Source organism: Pongo abelii, chromosome 10, assembly GCF_028885655.2.
Source record: "Pongo abelii isolate AG06213 chromosome 10, NHGRI_mPonAbe1-v2.0_pri, whole genome shotgun sequence".
Lineage (NCBI taxonomy): Eukaryota > Metazoa > Chordata > Mammalia > Primates > Hominidae > Pongo > Pongo abelii.
The window spans coordinates 12,756,837-12,775,530 of record NC_071995.2 but is presented as its reverse complement, the minus strand read 5'-3'; the positions used below and the strand labels follow the sequence as shown (position 1 = coordinate 12,775,530).

At 38.5% G+C, this 18,694-nt stretch overlaps 1 protein-coding gene across 7 annotated transcripts in view; it reads left to right on the top strand.

The window, feature by feature from the left end:
* The window catches only part of LRP6 (LDL receptor related protein 6), a 152,059-nt gene extending 139,305 nt beyond the window's left edge, over nt 1–12,754 (top strand). For 5 of the 7 annotated variants that reach the window (XM_063712036.1, XM_054526844.2, XM_024256882.3 and 2 more), the window contains 4 exons: nt 1,931–2,161; nt 3,421–3,557; nt 4,191–4,288; nt 7,438–12,754. In XM_063712036.1, coding sequence (XP_063568106.1) covers nt 1,931–2,161; nt 3,421–3,557; nt 4,191–4,288; nt 7,438–7,732 — 761 coding nt within the window. In that variant the 3' untranslated portion in view covers nt 7,733–12,754. The remainder of the gene's footprint in view (nt 1–1,930; nt 2,162–3,420; nt 3,558–4,190; nt 4,289–7,437) is intronic. The other 2 variants (XM_054526841.2, XM_054526840.2) reach the window with 1 other exon arrangement.
* Nucleotides 12,755–18,694: the final 5,940 nt, after the last annotated feature.

The following is an 18,694-nucleotide window of genomic DNA, read 5'->3' as shown; positions in this document are numbered from 1 at the left end:
TAGATATAGTTGATAAGTTTAAGTTGACCCACAGGTACCTCATTGAGTGACTGGAGTCATTAAATGGGATATATAGCAGGAACTGAAAACCAAAGTACCATACCACATCTTGGTTGCAGATGTAATGTTTGATTGATGTGATGTTTAATTTACGTTAAATGCCTTTAGGCAGGCATGTACTTTGCCACAAGCCCCATCACTTTTTATTATCTTATACTAGATGACTTCATTTATGGTCTCTTTACCCCTGGAATCTAGGAGAAATGACTGATATGGTGACAGTGAGTTCAGTTTGTGATGTGTTGCCTGAGAGGTAGTCATGGAATATCCCACTGAAGCTCTTCAGGAAGTTGATTATAAGGAACTGTGGCTCAGAAGAGAGATTTGGTGCTCTTTAGTTTATTGATAATAATGAAAGCTGTGACAGTAGATAGAATCTCCCAGGACAGTAAGCAGAGGAGGAAAATAGTAGGTGATAGAAATCTTTCTGGGAAGCACCTGCACTTAAGATGCAGGCAGAAGAGAAGCCAACAAAGGAAGCAGAGAAAGAATAATGAGAAATGGTAAAATTAAGAGAGTGGTATCTTGGAAGAATATTGATCAGACTTTTTTTAAAGAGAAAACAGGAGCCAGCAGTATTGTGTAAAGAGGTTAGTGAAATGAAGAATATATTGAATATGGCAAATAGTAGAACTTTGACTGTTGACAGAAGAGTTTCAGTGCAGTGGTGAGGGTGGAAGTCTGATTTCAGGGAGTTTACGGTGTGACCCAGAGACTAGGAATTGAGGGTAGTGAATGTAAACTTTTCTTTCCTGAAGCTTGGCATTGCAAAGGAATGTTAGGGGACTACAAAGGAATGAAAAGATGAGACGGTTGTTCTCAAGGACTAAAAAGAGTCTGTGCCTCAGATTCCACAGACTAAATTTGTAAATGATAATCCCTACATATTATATAACTTAGAGATGTCATTTTCATGCATTTCTTTCATATAATCTGTCAGAGGATGAGTTTAGCTATATGGATGGGAGATTTGAGGTAAGATGAAACAGGAGGAAGTTTTTTAAAGGATCTGCAACTGTGAGATAAAATTTAACTGTTGAGAATGGAAGAATTTTCCCTCTGAATAGAAACAGTAATGCTCTAATTTCAATAAGCTCACTTTCCCTCTACCTCTGATATTGATGCCCTCTGCTTCTTAAAGCCTCAGGTAGCTCAGGGATCCAGGGAAGGTGAATCCCTGGGGCAGGGTCCTCTTCTGGCAATCTGCCCTTTCTTTGTGAGTCCTCCAGTAGTCAGGTATTAAAGACCTTATGTTCCTTGGTCTCAGGCAACTAGACAGCCTGAAGGCCAGCAGCATAGGGGATTTGAGAGCTGAGGCTCATCTTTAGCTTCCAGTTTTCATTCATCAGGTCTAAATGTCACTATTCAAATCTAAAATCTAACACGTGCTCAGAGCTGATTTTGGCTTCTTCACCATTCCAGGTAAAACATTTGATGATTTTTCTAGGTTTATCCCTTCTGGTCATAAATTTTTTCCCAAAATCTTGGAATAACTTTGTTCATTTGTATGGTATATAGAATGAAGTAGAATGGATTTTATCTGTTTATTTATTTAAAGCTTGTTAATGGTGTTTAAATCTGTACTTCATTTACCATCTTTGTTTCTATCGGTTTACAATTACACTTTCCAACCTATTGTTTTATTTCTGTCTTCACTTAAGGGTAGTTCATTTTGATTCCTAATGATGACATTTATTCCATATGTCTTCGGGGCGTGGTGTGTATGTATTCATAAAAAAGAAAAGGGTTTATAAATTATCTTCATTAGGCTTATAACTTCACATCCTATTAGCAAGCCCTCTTTTTGATTACTATTTTGAATATACAGTTGTTTTTCTATTAAATAACCATACTGCATTCTTCATTGTAGATCCAACTGAAGAACCAGCACCACAGGCCACCAATACAGTTGGTTCTGTTATTGGTGTAATTGTCACCATTTTTGTGTCTGGAACTATATACTTTATCTGCCAGAGGATGTTGTGTCCACGTATGAAGGGAGATGGGGAAACTATGACTAATGACTATGTAGTTCATGGACCAGCTTCTGTGCCTCTTGGTTATGTGCCACACCCAGGTTCTTTGTCAGGATCTCTTCCAGGTGAGTCAGGATGGATCCATTGAGAATCAAGTCTTTGGTCCTGCAAGACTGCCAGGTTTCCACTGTGGAAAAGAATACTACCTAGAGTCTGTTCGAAACCATATTACTCTGAGTTTAAACAATTATAAGAACAAACGTTCTTTTTTACTATTAGCACCTTCTCTTTACACAGAAGGCCTTAGATATGGTTTGGTAGATTGTCAGAGCATATAAAGCAAATACATATGCAAGCTCTAAGCCTCTCTGACTGCAATTCTGGATGCATGCTACGGAAGGTGAATCAGCCAGTCATTTAGTGAAAGAGTTGTAAACCACAGGTTAAGTTCACCACCAGGGAACCTCTAGTACTATGGAGCCCATGAATAAAAGGAAGCCAAAAATTATATAAGATTCCCTTCAGCCAACAAAGATTTGTAAATAGCTGGATGATAGAAGGGAGGAATATGTCTTATGTTTTCTCCTGACTTCATGTGCTAATAGGGGACAAAGAGCTAGTTTACGCATAGCTGAGTAGCCAGAAGTTTTACACTTGGGTAGGCCGTGTTGCTCTAGGGAACTGGCGTTCTTTTTAATGTTTTCTGGTGCCCTTAGTTAAAAGAAGCCTTCCTTTTAATGAATATGGAGAAGGCGGTGCCTTGAAAAAACCCTCTGAAAATAGGAACTTACTATGGGTGTAACTCTTAAGTAGACAAACATGGTTTTTAAACCGTTAATGGTAATGTTTCTTTGTTGCCATACCTATTTTCAGTTAGTGGAATTTGGGAAGCTTCTTGGAAAAAATAGAATTTCTTCTTTAGCACTGGTAGTTTTGATTCTAGCAACATTTATATTCATTAGATGAAAAAATATTCTTTCATATGTTGTTTGTGCCTTAAAAATGTTTTCTTGTTTTCTTTTGAGCAAGTCTGGTATTTAATATGGCCTGCCTCACAACCTCTACCCTTTATAATCCTTTCAAATCCTCCAAGAGGTTGAAAAGCCCTTATTTTAAATAGCTCTGCTTCTGCCAGGGGAGGGAGAAGGTGGGAGCTATTCTTGGCCTTGTTCTAGGCCAGCTCTTTCACTGGAAGCATTGACTTCTAGAGAACGTTCATTTCCTTTCTCCATTAAATGTTTTCAATTATAGGAAAAGAGTGTAAGTTATTTTAAAATCAGACTACTTCACTGTTGATATTTGTAATCCTACTGTTGAATAAAATTGCTTGATACATTTTTATATATCTTACTCATCTTCAGTTTTTAACCTCCTTTTATTTTAGGAATGTCTCGAGGTAAATCAATGATCAGCTCCCTCAGTATCATGGGGGGAAGCAGTGGACCCCCCTATGACCGAGCCCATGTTACAGGAGCATCATCAAGTAGTTCTTCAAGCACCAAAGGCACTTACTTCCCTGCAGTAAGTAGTCTGTTTTCCTTTGAATGCAACATACATAAGATCTTAGATTTTTTAACTCATTTAAATGTGGGTGATCAGTGATAGTAATGTAAAAGTAGTTTTTGAATGTAAAATTTAGGCATAAAAGGCCCAAAGGATTTACCACACACCACCCTCCATGCTTATAAATCTTTTAAGTTACTGTGTAGTAACCAGAATACTTGAAAGCACTGGACATTAATTTCACATTTCAAGTAAAAGTATAACTACTGATTGGTACCTCTTGAGGGATTAGGGCCTTCATTTTATGACTTCCCAAAAGAGGAAGCACACTTGGAATTTCTCCTAAATTAATAATTTTTCTCTAAATACTTATAATTTTAAATAACCAGGACCTAGATGTGCTGAGCAATGATTGTTAGGTTACAGATTTTCGTTTTTGTCACTTTGCACTTTTTAGCCACGATGAAGTCTTAAGGAATGAGGAAGCCATAGTCCCAAAGTACTGTTTGAGGTCAATTCTTTGGAAAAGAAGAATTGTGCTAATAGTGTATTGTAAAGAAACACTAATAGAGATGAAGGAAGAAAAGTTGAAAGAAAGTCTGATAGTTTCTATGTTGTTATTTTAATATTTTAATTATTTTTTTCTTTTAGATTTTGAACCCTCCACCATCCCCAGCCACAGAGCGATCACATTACACTATGGAATTTGGATATTCTTCAAACAGTCCTTCCACTCATAGGTCATACAGGTAATACACATCCTCCTCTAAAATAAGGTGCAGTTTTTATTAGAAAGTGTTTTAGTTGTGGACCTGATATAGCCCCAAATGAGTAGACGATGGTCACGAGAGAGAGACTAGGCATCTTGTCTTGGTAGTACTGACATTGCCTCTACCACAAATCCTTTCCTTTCAGGACGTTATACTTTTTTAAAAATTTTTGGAGATGGATTTCGCTCTTGTCCCCCAGGCTGGAGTGTAATGGCATGATCTCAGCTCACTGCAACCTCTGCCTCCCAGGTTCAAGCGATTCTCCTGCCTCAGCCTCTCAAATAGCTGGGATTACAGATCCACGCTACCACGCCCAGCTAATTTTTGTATTTTTAGTGGAAACGTGGTTTCACCATGTTGGCCAGGCTGGTCTTGAACTCCTGATCTCAGGTGATCCACCTGCCTTGGCCTCCCAAATTGCTGGGATTACAGGTGTGAGCCACCACACCCAGCCTATACTTTTTTTTTTTTTTTTTTTTTTTAAAGAGAGTCACAAATGCTAGCTTTTATAATAATAAAATACAGCCTCAGGCTTTGGCAGTATTCTAAGGAGGAATTACCCACCAAAGTGACTGGTTTCAAAATAGTTTGATATTCTAAGAATGAAATACTGGGATAAGATTGGTTCGTAGAATTGAGAGTTTAAAACAGCAACATACTCAGAGCACAGAATTTTAGAAAAGTTGAGAGAAATGTAAGTTCAGCCATTGCTTGCATATGCTATTACAATTTGGAGTGAAAAATTTCTCATGTAGTTGCATGGAATAAAGATTGAAATAAATAAAGTGTATTTGTAAGCCAAAAAAGATGAAATTATTCCTTTTTGCTAATTTATGAGTCTATAAAGTGTGTTGAGCAGGTCAAGTACTGTTGTATCATTTTCCACTTCTATGTTCCTTGAAAGGCCAACAGACCATCAGTAGCTTCAGAGTTTCTGTCTAAACACTGAAGTGCCCAGGGTTTATGGGCATCCCTCAAGTGCCCGTTATCTTCTAGATAATCTTTTCTATCTTCTATCCTCTCTAGATAATCCTCTATTATCTTTCCTAGCATTTCAGTCAAATTGGCCTGATATGACCTCACCCATGTGTAGAAATAAAGTGGAAACCACTTAAAGTATCTCACTCAGAATTCTCATTTCAGTTTAGATAAGACTGAAATAGCCTTGGCTGTGAACTGATTGTTTTAATGATTTGTTGTAATGTTGCTTTCCCTGCCACAAGTTTCTTCTTCTAGGAAGCCAAAACAGAAAAAGCAGAAGCCTGAAAATTGAGAAAGGAGAAAGATACAAAATTTTATTTTTTAAAAGTAATGTCCTTAATTCAAATTGACTAAGGCACTCATCAGAATAAACATGATTGCATAAAAAACTATTCTTGCTTAACTATTTTCCGTACAAGCCCAGTTTCTGTTTCCTCTGAGTCAAAACTTACATCATTTGTTGAGATTTTGGTCTAAACTGGGACATGAAAAATTTTATTAATTCAGTTTGTTTTCTTTTTTTTTTTTTTTTCATGAAAATAGAAGTATTTGGACTTTTAAATGTTGACTTTAGAAATTTCACCAAGGATTGACACCTGATTGGACAAAAAGTTAAACAAAACAAACTGTGACATCATATCAGTATTGATAGTAAAAGCTTTTGAGAACTCGCTCAGTGGGTCACATAACTTTTGGTCTCTGGCAGCCTTGCACCCTTTTTATTTTTATTTTTATTTTTATTTTTGAGACAGGGTCTTGCTCTGTCGCCCAGGCTGGAGTGCAGGGGCACAATCACAGCTTACTGCAGTCTCCACCTCCCGGGCTCAAGCAATCCTCCTGCCTCAGCCACCCAAGTAGCTGGGACTACAGGTGTGTGTCACCACGCCTGGCTAGCTTTCTTTTATTTTTTCTAGAGACGGGGTCTTGCTATGGTGCCCAGGCTGGTTTCTTTCTTTCTTTCTTTCTTTTTTAAAGACTAATCAAATGCAGTAGTAAGAAGGGGAGACAGAGTAGAACAAGGAGTTTGATCTGTAACTGTGAACAATCTGGCAGCCATTTCTTTTGAAGCAAGCCCAAGTGATATCAAATGGTTTGCATCCTGGGTTCCTGGGATATATTATCTTGTGGTGCTCTGTATCACTAGGTGTTTTATGAATCGTTGTATCAGTTTTTAACTTGGTTTTCCCCTTCTCTTGTAGTCACTTTGATGAGAAAGCTTATGAAAAAATCTTTGGGATAAATTTAAGATCAGCTTTACCATATTTAGAATAAACAGGTATAAGAAGTTAAAAATAGAAGTAGGAATGACAGAAAAGGCAGAACTTAGGTCAGATCTTATTTTCACTAGTATGTTTCTCTCTTTCCAATGCCTTTTTCTTTAGTTAGCAGTGCTACAAACCTAACAACTGTACATCACTTATAAAGATAAACAAGTGTAAGAAATAAACTAGGCCTCTGAAATATACATTAGAAAATTCACTGACCCTTTATGGGCATTTAAATTTTATCATTTTGATGTTTAAAGCTGCTCTTATGACAGGTACTTACCTATACACAGGGAATGAAAACCGTTTCCGCCAACCACAGCAATTTCCCTTTGCTAAGATAACAGCAGTGGAATAGTTATGCCCCTGAGGCTGTCTACCAAAATCCAGCCTGGACTGTACAGAAATTGTACAGATTTGTACAGAAGAAAGAAATGAAGACTTCAGATGTCATTAAATTAATTATTCATCAGGTTAATTTTGGAGTAAAGAATGTTGAGGGAATGCTGACATGTTTGAGTAGTGTAAAATATGTAAAAACCCATTCTTCCCATGGGCTATGAAACTGCAGAACAAATTTGAATAGTCATTTTTTATTCTGTGATACAGTTTAACTTGAAGATATAAGAGCACAACCAGAGGCTAGATTGAATTCACCTCTGCATTCCCATGCTGTTCATTTTCTTATTTGCAAATAAGAAAGTACCTGCTATCTTCCTCAGCGAATCTGCCATTGAAAATTGCCTCTTGGTCTGTGTAAATTTAAATTGCAGTAGCTTATTGTTTTCATAGTGTAGTTGACATCTAATACCTCTATTCTGAGAGGGAAAATCATTTTTTTTGTAAAACTAACTGCTTCTCTTTATTTTCTTCCTATACCAGCTACAGGCCATATAGCTACCGGCACTTTGCACCCCCCACCACACCCTGCAGCACAGATGTTTGTGACAGTGACTATGCTCCTAGTCGGAGAATGACCTCAGTGGCAACAGCCAAGGGCTATACCAGTGACTTGAACTATGATTCAGAACCTGTGCCCCCACCTCCCACACCCCGAAGCCAATACTTGTCAGCAGAGGAGAACTATGAAAGCTGCCCACCTTCTCCATACACAGAGAGGAGCTATTCTCATCACCTCTACCCACCGCCACCCTCTCCCTGTACAGACTCCTCCTGAGGAGGGGCCCTCCTCCTCTGACTGCCTCCAACGTAAAAATGTAAATATAAATTTGGTTGAGATCTGGAGGGGGGGAGGGAGCTATTAGAGAAGGATGAGGCAGACCATGTACAGTTAAAATTATAAAATGGGGTAGGGAATACTGGAGATATTTGTACAGAAGAAAAGGATATTTATATATTTTCTTAAAACAGCAGATTTGCTGCTTGTGCCATAAAAGTTTGTATAAAAAAAATTTGTACTAAAAGTTTTATTTTTGCAAACTAAATACACAAAGCATGCCTTAAACCCAGTGAAGCAACTGAGTACAAAGGAAACAGGAATAATAAAGGCATCACTGACCAGGAATATCTGGGCTTTATTGATACCAAAAATAAAAAAGAGGAAGAAGAAAAACTAAGTCCATCTCAGAGCAGCAAACCATAGATACATGGATGTAGCCAGATAGCCTTCAGTTAACTAACATTTGAGGGCCAACAAGTAAGAAACGATGAAAGGAATAAAAAGGAATTAATACTAACCTTAGATGAAGGGCTTTGTTTTCTCTAGGAATCCAACAGTGTTAGTGAGGAAGGTAGATATTTCTAAAAACCCATTCTGGGTGTTGCTGTTGTAGGAGAGATCAGCCCTCTGGTAAGATGCCATAAGCTGTGTGTGTGTGCAAGTCTCTATCCCTACCTTTAGAATCCATACCTCTGTCAAAATGAATTTTTTTCTCTAGGTATGTTTACCTTGCTGCCTCCTCCAGCAACTTGGTAAGTCATTTTGCTAAGATACCATGATTTTTTTAAGCTGAAGCATTGCCTAAATGGAATTTTCTAAATTAAACTTGATTTTAATATTTCTTTTAGCTCCATTCCCCCGTAGGCTTAGCTCTTCAATTTGACTGCTGGTTTTGCATAATGATCAAAAGTTAGACATATTATTTCTCTTCTTCCAAGATTGTTTTAATGCTCATTAAAATGTCTTTTTACAACACATATAGACAATGTTTAAGAATTAAAAATTTAACCATTATGTTTTTGTTGTAAATTAATCATATATCCTTGCACTACTTTCAGCATATATCACAGTATGAAATCATTTATATATAATATATATATATTTTTTTTCTGAGTAAAACATTTAAATATGTTCTGGTTAGAGACAATCTATTTAAAAAGAATTTTTTCTTATCAGGATTTTCCCTATATTAACAGTTTGTGATGTTTTCATGTTCTTTAGGCCGGTTTTTCTCAGAATAATGTCTACATACATACCTCTTCTAATGTGTGACATGAATTTAATATCTTTCTGTTACCCACTGTGAATGTTAGGCTGTTCTCAAATTATCCACAAATTATTCTTGTAATCACCTCATATTTTTATGTGGCTCCTCTCTTACCCATTATGGATTAAGATAATTTAACAAATTTAACAATGAGGATTAAATGAGAAGGCAAACTGTTAACTTGTCAGCTGTCAGATTTTGGGTGGAAGGGAATAATGGAAGCCTCTTTAGTGATCTGCCTGACCTGCTGTCATGTATGGTACTGGGGCTGCTACATCTTCAGCTATCAGGGCTGACCTGTGGAATGATTCTAGCACTTGCTCTGCCACCTTGCCAGAAGTTCGTTTCCTGCTTTTTACATGTCTAGCACTTTTCTGCTAAAATTGAATGGTTTTAAACTAATGTATTTTTAGCTTAAGAGGTGTTGGTCAGTTAATTATTGAATTTTTTTTTTTTCCTTTTTAAATTCTGTCTTGCAAAGGCCTTCTCTGGGTTTCAGGGCCCAAGAAAAAACAGTGGAAGAAAGGATTCAGAATTTTGGCAAGGGTGAAGTAACTGTTCATGCAATTTAAAAATACCTAAGTAAAGTTTTTGAAGATAAAATTGTGGTTTCAGAATAATGCTGATTGTTGGAGACTGTAAGAATCAGGTGCACTTGATTTTGCATATAAGCAAATGGTAAATCTATCAGAGTCCTAAAACAGACAAGCATGAACTCTTCCCGTTGCTGGAACTAAGTGCCCACAGTGTCAGACAAAATGGACATTGAACTTGGATTCTGTGATATACAGGGCACTTGATGCTTAAATGAAGATGGAAAGGTTAGCAATATCTGGGTGTCAGTTAGAATTTGAGAATTCTATATGTTTACATTTTTAAATGTGCATCTTGATCTGGTGGGCTTCCCATGTGGAGACTTGCACTCTAATTAACTAAGAAGAATATTGCCTTGTTGGATCTCAGTCCATGTGCTTGCACTGCGATGGCAATGGCCTCTTCTTCAAAATACTAATTTGTGTGCCAATTTGTTTAAAATTATTTGAAGGCAGTTCAGCCTAATCTCAGTGTTCTCTTTCTGGGGTAGATGAGATGGATTCTTAATATTTCTGGGAGTACTTTTTAATGAGAGAATTGTCAAATTTGGAAAGATTTATTGAGCCTTAGGTTACATGGACAGTTAAGCTTAAGTAAACTGTATATTGATTATTAAACATGAGCTGTAATTGGAAAAGTTGAGAGGAAAAACATGAGACCACAAATTAGGGGGAAAAAAGAAAAGGGCTTTTTAAATTTGGTATATTAAATTCATTGTTCAAGGGGGAAAATGAATAATGTTTCATTAGATTCCTTATATGCAAAAGTATTTATTTTGAACATGTGTCCTAAAATATGTGCACTAACTGATGTGATTAAAATTGTCCAAGAAATAAACTTGAGCATAACATACTTTCTGTGCACCACAGTAAGCTATTTTGCATTGAAGTGGTCTTTTATAACTAAGGCCTGGACTTGGCTCCAACAGAGTCATGGTCTTCTGAATAGTGACTTAAGGAGTTTTGTTTGCTTAAGTCAGATAATAGTACATTCACAGGAAAAAAAGAGAGTTGGTGGATAGAATTTTCTGACTATTAATTTTTCTTCCATGAAATTTTATTATGCCTTTGGCACTTTCTGCCACTCTTACAGCATATCACAAGATGTCTGTTTAGCAGAAGATTATGTAGTTACTTTAATTTTAATATAAAAATAACTTGTGATACATTACCAAGAGATCTCTGATTCTTTAGTAAGTTTGAGAACAGCTATTCTACAGAGATGATAGGTATTTAGAAATGAAGACTTTAAAGTACATTTTAATCTAATATAGGCCAGTAATTGGGGGAAGGGGCTTTGAGCAGTACAATTTTAAGATGATTTTGAGGGTTGTATTTCTTTATCATTTAAAAATACCCTAAAGTCAGTAATTTATATGAAGGAAACTCATTGTTGAAGGTATAAAAATAGCCATCATCTGTATTAGGTAGCAGTTTTGGAGGATCATCTTTTTCTTTTGCTATAAAGCCCTATTAATGAAGAATACTTCCAGTAGAGTTAATAGCTGTGGCTTACCTAGTGTGTTAATGAAGTGTGTTTATTTATGTGACTTGATACCAGTAGTCATAATAGAGACTGAAGAGGTATGCGTTAAGCACGCCTACTTCTATGCAGTAAACAGGCTGCTGCTGCCTAGATTAGATTCTTAGAAATGTCATATTTTGAATTGTTTTATTTCTTGTAGGGGAAGATTTGTCCCACTTCATTGATTTGCATGCCATAGGAATTACATATTGGTTAGCATTACGTATCTAACAAGATTCAGAAACAAAAATCTTGGACTTTTCACATCCGAAATATGTCAGCTCTTAATAAATGTGTGGTGCTTAAGTCTACATATGGCATCCATAGTTGATCTAGAGTGTGGATATGAGTGTGTTGACCAGTTATCAGTAGGTGGACAAATATTTGGGCATCTACAGATAAGACTATGCACTAAGTGTGGACTGAGTCCTAAAGAAGCTTATAGTCAAGTGTTTAAAACATTATCAGAATTCTTAAACCCAAGGAATTTAATTGTATTTGGTACTTCTTAAGCCTAAAATGAACGAAGAGAAAGATGATTTTAGAAAGTACTTGTAGTGCATGTGTGGCTTCTGACTTTTGGGATGGCACCATTTTATAATAGTTTCGAAATTTAGCTTTTGAAATTCTCAACGTTTTACGGTAGAAGACTTTGGACCTCAAGGATAAAATTATACGTTTGTAATTTTTTTAAAATTTAAATTATAAGTATTGTGAATTCACACTCTCAGGCTATTGTCTGACTTGATCTGCGTCTCGTAAAGCCTGTACCTGAGTGGAGTGGAAGGTGGAGTCTTACGTTAATCAGTTACTGACTCTACCCTCACCCTCTTTCAATTGAGGTAAACTTTGCTGTTTTTCTTTTTCATAAAGCATTCTTAAATTGTTGAGTTTATTGCTGAAAAAAATCTCCATGACTTTACAGATAGAATTACAAACTAAATGATTTCTTGTACTTAGAAGCAGAGTACAGACCTAAAAAACTGTTAGATTCCCCACCATCACTTAGGGTTTGCCCAAAAGCAACACCAAAGAATTAAAGACAACATGCTTTTGCTTAACTGTCCATTTTGGTTGTTTTGTTTTTTAATCAAATATAAGCAGGATGGGCGATAGAGATATATTTATATATAGATATATATTCTATATATCTAATGCCTAAATATGAGTATTAAAGGGAACACTTTTAAAGTCTGATTAAATCCAATATTACATGAAATTAAATATATGGGTTAGTAAGGAAAAATGTTAAAAAGTAGAGAGGATACCAAGAAGATTAAACTGGACTAGCCTTATTTGCAAGTGAAGGATCTGGTGCTGCTTTCAGATGTTTATCCTTTATTTTTTTCCCTTAAGCTTTAATCTTCGTCATTGTCTTAAAGTCAGCTGGTGTTTCTTGTTCATCGACTTTGGTACGATGGTGCTTTGCAAGGATGTATTTATATTATAATGGCCAACATTTGGTCAGCCCTAGTCCACTTATTCACTTCCCTCCTTTTGTAAAATAAGTGCTTTAATTATAAACTGTATAAAAATACCTTGTATAAAACCCCTTTTTTGATTATTACAATAAATAAGCTGAATTGTAACAAATGAAATGTTGATTTTTGTAATAAAACAGTGGAAAAGTAAAAGTGTCTGTCCTTTCTTTTCAGCAAGAAATTAAGACAGTAGCTGGTTTTGCTTTGCTGTGATGTAAATAAGACTGTTTCAGACACAAAACCCAGCTTTATTGTTTGCATTTTAAATAATACTCTGCCAGCACACCTATAGTCCCAGCTACTTGGAAGACTGAAGTGGGAGGATCACTTAAGCTGGGGAGGTTGAGGCTGCAGTAAGACTCGTGATTGCGCCACTTGCACTGCAGCCTTGGGCTACAGAGTGAAACTCTGTCTCTAAATCAGTCAGTCAGCCAATCAGTCTCTGCAAGAGAGATTTGCGAAGGGCTGTTGCTTAGTTCAGTGCTGGCAGCATTTGTGTTTGGGAATAAGAATGAGAAATAGCCTGTGCTTCAGAACTGCTCTTGTTTTCAGTAAACTGGAAGGAGTTCTAGTGTAGACTCTGAGCACTTCCCTGTTTTCCAAGATCTTAAATCAGCTTATAAAATGCACATTGCTTTCCTGGTGAAGAGCCCAGTGTGATGTGATGATTCTTTTTCTATGAGGGTAGGACATAGTAAAAACCAGTGAAATACCAGGTCTCTGCTTGATTCTAAGCTTACTAGTTTGATAGGAAGGGAGGAAAGCTGCTCTTTTATTTTGCAGTATTTGAGCCCAAATACCAATTAAAGGGAAACCAAGTTTTAATATGTTTTTCCTTAGCCAATGCCCTCAAATAAGTGAACTTACCTTGGTCTTTGCTGACTCCTCCCATTCTTTCCCCTGGAAGGAAAACAAAAACTACATGTTGTGCCATTCCCAGTTAAATGAAAGAAAGAAAAGGCAGAAGATTGGTTTGCCTGATGGAAAGGCAGTCTCACGAATGGGGAAACACTGCAAACTGTTTTGGGTCCTTTCCCCAGATAGGTTTTCAGCTAAGTAAACCATTAAGTAGTTTTTATTTTAATTCTTTGCCTTGTATATGATTGCATTGTTTCTATAAATTTAATTCAAATGATGAATTACTGTTCTCAGATCTCTGGTTCCATCCATTTATATCATTATGTAATCTGCACAATCCCCCCTCCCACAGAAAATCTGCTTGAGATTTGCATTTGCAAATTCATATTTAGTCAACATACAAAACCAGTCTTCTCCAATACAGAAGTTAAAATGAAGGATAATTTTATTAACGTTCTAGCCTGCATTTACTGTGTACCAGGCACTGTGCTGCCTTTCCTCGCCTCCCGCCCTCCCACTTAAAATAATCAAATGATTGCCAGCTGTGGTAGCTTGAGTCTGTAAGCTACTCGGGAAGCTGAGGTGGGAAGATCTTTTGAGGTCAGGAGTTTGAGACTAGCCTGGTCAACAGAGAAACCCCTACCTCTAGAATAAAGAGAATAATAAAGTGATGAATGACCAGGCTTGATAGGAAATGCCTAATTTGACTATGAAAAGCTCCACTGCAAAATTTTGATCAGAAACAGGTTGTCACCGGGCACAGCACTTTGGGAGGCCGAGGCGAGCGGATTGCCTGAGGTCAGGAGTTCGAGACCAGCCTGACAGACTTGGTGAAACCTTGTCTATACTAAAAATGCAAAAATTAGCTGGGCATTTTGGCAGGCGCCTGTAATCCCAGCTACTCGAGGGGCTGAGGCAGCAGAATCTCTAGAACCCGGGAGGCAGAAGTTGCAGTGAGCCGAGACGGGGCCTTGGCACTCCAACCAGCCTGGGCAACAAGAGCGAAACTCTGTCTCAAAAAAAAAAAAAAGGACAAACGGGTTGTCTTTGGGTAGAGGGAAAAGGATACAGATTGAGGTCTAGATTTTAATATTTATTCCACTGTAATTAATTGTCAAGGCATGTCTGGACTCATTTATCTCTCAGTATTTCTTGGCATTAGTCTCTAATGTAGAGTTTTCAGAACCTTAGCTCTTTAATGAGCCAGTTGACTCTTTTTTTTTTTGAGACTGAGTCTTGCTCTGTCGCCAGGCTGGAGTGCAGTGGTGCTATCTCAGCTCACTGCAACCTCTGACTCTCTGGTTCAAGCAATTCTCCTGCCTCAGCCTCCCAAGTAGCTGGGATTACAGGCGTGTGCCACCACACCCAGCTAATTTTTTGTATTTTTAGTAGAGATGGGTTTTCACCATGTTGGCCAGGATGGTCTCCATCTCCTAACCTTGTGATCTGCCCACTCGGCCTCCCAAAGTGCTGGGATTACAGGCGTGAGCCACCACGACTGGCTACCAGTTGACTCTTTAATTAGTCAATTCCAATACCTGTTCTAGAGAGGTACTTACACATAATGCATTTGAGGCAATGAATTGTATTACAAGGCAGAGTCCATTGAAGCCCGAACACCTATGTGGTATCCTATTCCATGGAGATTCCTATTCGATGCTTCCTTTCCCCTAGGCCCTTGCTTTGCTTTCCAAAGAAATTAACTGTCAAAAAGGAGACAGCCCGATGCCCATCTTATATCACAAGCTGCATGGCAGACAGAAGTGGTTATCTTGAGGTCTTTTGACTTCTGATCATCCTACCAAAAGCTCCCCCACTACCATTACTCAATTGAACAGCCTTGAAGATTCTCGTCTTTTGTCCAGTAATTGAAGTTCCTTCTTGGGGATTCCATGGGAAGGAAAAGGTTAGGGTCCTCAAGTATGCAGTGCTCTGATTCTTAACTGCAGATACATATGTAACAGGAAAAATTTTAATACCTCCATTTCTCTAATCTAGGTTATTCATATTTTCTCTTATGTCAGCTTTAGTTACTTGTGTCTTTCAAGGGATTTGTCCATTTCATCTAAGTTGTTGATTTACTGACATAAAATACGTTCTCCATCCTTTTAATGTCTGTTTTTGTTTCTGACATTGGCAATTTGTGTCTTCTCTACTGGGACTCAGAACATAGTACCTAAAATATGACACCTTAGAATACTATTTTGAGCTGAAGGAATTTGAGAGAAATCGTGGAAGCAGGATTCCCTCATCATTCTCACCTGAAGCAGGTTATAAACCTGGGATAAGTTTTCTGATCTTCCCCTTAAGCAGGTCTCTCGTGTTGAGAGGTGCTTTCTCTACACCTGGAAGAAAGGAACATTCTTTGTTTTTTTAAATCATTATTTTGTGCCTTTATTTTTTTATTTTTATTTTATTATTATTATACTTTAAGTTTTGCGGTACATGTGCACAACGTGCAGGTTGGTTACATATGTATACATGTGCCATGTTGGTGTGCTGCACCCATTGACTTGTCATTTAGCATTAGGTATATCCACATTCTTCTCTCTAAAGACAAAGGGTCGGCCGGGCTCAGTGGCTCACACCTGTAATCCCAGCACTTTGGGAGGCTGAGGCGGGTGGATCACCTGAGGTCAGGAGTTTGAGACCAGCCTGGCCAACATGGTGAAACCGTCTCTACTAAAAATACAAAAATTAGCCAGCTATGGTGGTGGGTGCCTGTAATCCTAGCTACTCAGGAGGCTGAGGCACGATAATGGCGTGAACCCGGGAGGAGGAGGTTGCAGTGAGCCGAGATCACGCCACTGCACTCAAGCCTGGGTGACAGAGCAAGACTCCATCTCAAAAAAAAAAAAAAAGGGTCACAAAGAAGAATCTAAACTTAGGTCTTGCTAAATTTCCCGTTATCATGAGATCATACCCTTTATGTCCTGTCATATTTCTCCACAACTGTCTACTCTTCATCAAACATACTACAAAACACACTAACACTTGTCTGTTTCTTTGGGTCTTCATTTCAGTATGAAGACTGCTGTACTACGTAAAACATATGAAATAAATTTGATGGTTTTCTCTTTTTTTTTTTTTTTTTTTTTTTAGTGGAGACAGACTCTTGCTCTTTTATCCAGGCTAGAGTGCAGTGACGTGATCCTGGCTCACTGCAACCTCCACCTTCCAGGCTCAGGTGATCCTCCCACCTCAGGCTCCCGAGTAGCTGAGACTACAGGCACACACCACCACATCCAGCTAATTTTTTTGTAGTTTTTGTAGAAATGAGGTTTTACCATGTTGCCTAGGCTGGTCTTGAACTCCTGGGCTCAAGCAGTCTGCCCACCTCAGCCTCCCAAAGTGCTGGGATTATAGGTGTGAGCTACCACACCTGGCCAAAAAATTATTTATAGCTCTATCCCCACCCCATTTGGTTGTTTGTCACAAAGTTATATCTTTATCCACGTGCCCCCAGACATAAACTAATAATTATTTTAAACACATTAGAATTTTAAATTATGTAGAAAACAATATGGAGGCCGGGCACGGTGGCTCATGCCTGTAATTTCAGCACTTTGGGAGGGTGAGGTGGGCGGATCACCCGAGGTCAGGAGTTTGAGACCAGCCTGGCCAACATGGTGAAACTCCATCTGTACTAAAAATACAAAAATTAGCTGGGCGTGATGGTGCATGCCTGTAATCCCAGCTACTCAGGAGGCTGAGGCATGAGAATCACTTGAACCCAGGAGGTGGAGGTTGCAGTGAGCCGAGATCGCGCCACTGCACTCCAGCCTGGGCAACAGGGTGAGACTCCATCTCAAAAAAAAAAAAAAAAGAAAAAGAAAACAATGTGCAATAACAAAACAAAATTACAACAATACTAGTGTTTAAATTATTTTTTTAAATGTATTATTAGTCTCTTGGCTGGGCATGGTGGCTCACACCTATAATTCCAGCACTTTGAGAGGCCAAGGTGGGCGGATCCTTTGAGGTCAGGAGTTTGAGACCAGCCTGGCCAACATGGTGAGATCCTGTCTCTACTAATAATAGCAAAAATAGCCGTGCATGGTGGTGCGTGCCTGTAATCCTAGCTACTTGGGAAGGTGAGGCAGGAGAATAGCTTGAGCCTGGGAGGTAGAAGTTGCAGTGTGTTGAGATCATGCCACTACACTCCAGTCTGGGTGACAGAGTGAGACTGTCAAAAAAAAAAAAAAAAAAAAAAAAAACTCCGGGGCACGGGGGCTCACATCTGAAATTCCAGCACTTTGGGAGGCCGAGGCAGGCAGATCATGAGGTTAGGAGATTGAGACCATCCTGGGTAACACAGTGAAACTCCATCTCTACTAAAAATACAAAAAATTAGCCAGGTGCGGTGGCATGTGCCTGTAGTCCCAGCTACTCGGGAGGCTGAGGCAGGAGAATTGCTTGAACCCAGGAGGTGGAGGTTGCAGTGAGCCGAGATTGCGCCATTGCACTCCAGCCTGGACGACAGAATAAGACTGTCTCAAAAAAAAAAAAAAAAAAAAGTGTAGAAAACAAAAAGTAGAGTTACAAACCCTTGTCCAAATAATACTAGCTTTGGTCGGGGCATGGTGGCTCATGCCTGTAATCCTAGCACTTTGAGAGGCCAAAGCAGGCAGATCACCTGTTTGCGACCAGGCTGGCCAACATGATGAAACCCTGTCTCTACTAAAAATACAAAAATTAGCCAGGCATGGTGGTGCACACCTGTAATCCCAGTTACTTGGGAGGCTGAGGCACGAGAATTGCTTGACCCCTCCAGGAGACAGAGGTTGCAGTGGGCTGAGATCGTGCCACAGTACTCCAGCCTGGACAACAGAGCAAGACTCTGTCTCAAAAAAATAATACTAGCTTTGGTAGTGGCCTATGTATTTACCTTCATTGAGATCTTTATTTCTTCAAATGGCTTTAGTTACTGTCAAGGGTCCTTTAATTTCACCCTGCAGAGGTGACCTAGTCTAACAAACTCAATCAGCTTTTGTTTATCTGGGAATTAATTTCCCCCTCATTTTGAAAGATAATTGATATGGTTTTGCTGTGTCCCCACCCAAATCTCATCTTGAATTGTAGTTCCCATAATCCCCACGTGTCATGAGAGGGACCTGGTGGGAGGTAATTGAATCACAGGAGCAGTTTCCCCCATGCTATTCCCGTGATAGTAAGTTCTCACGAGATCTGATGGTTTTATAAGGGGCTTTCCCCTTTGCTTGGCTCTCTATTTTT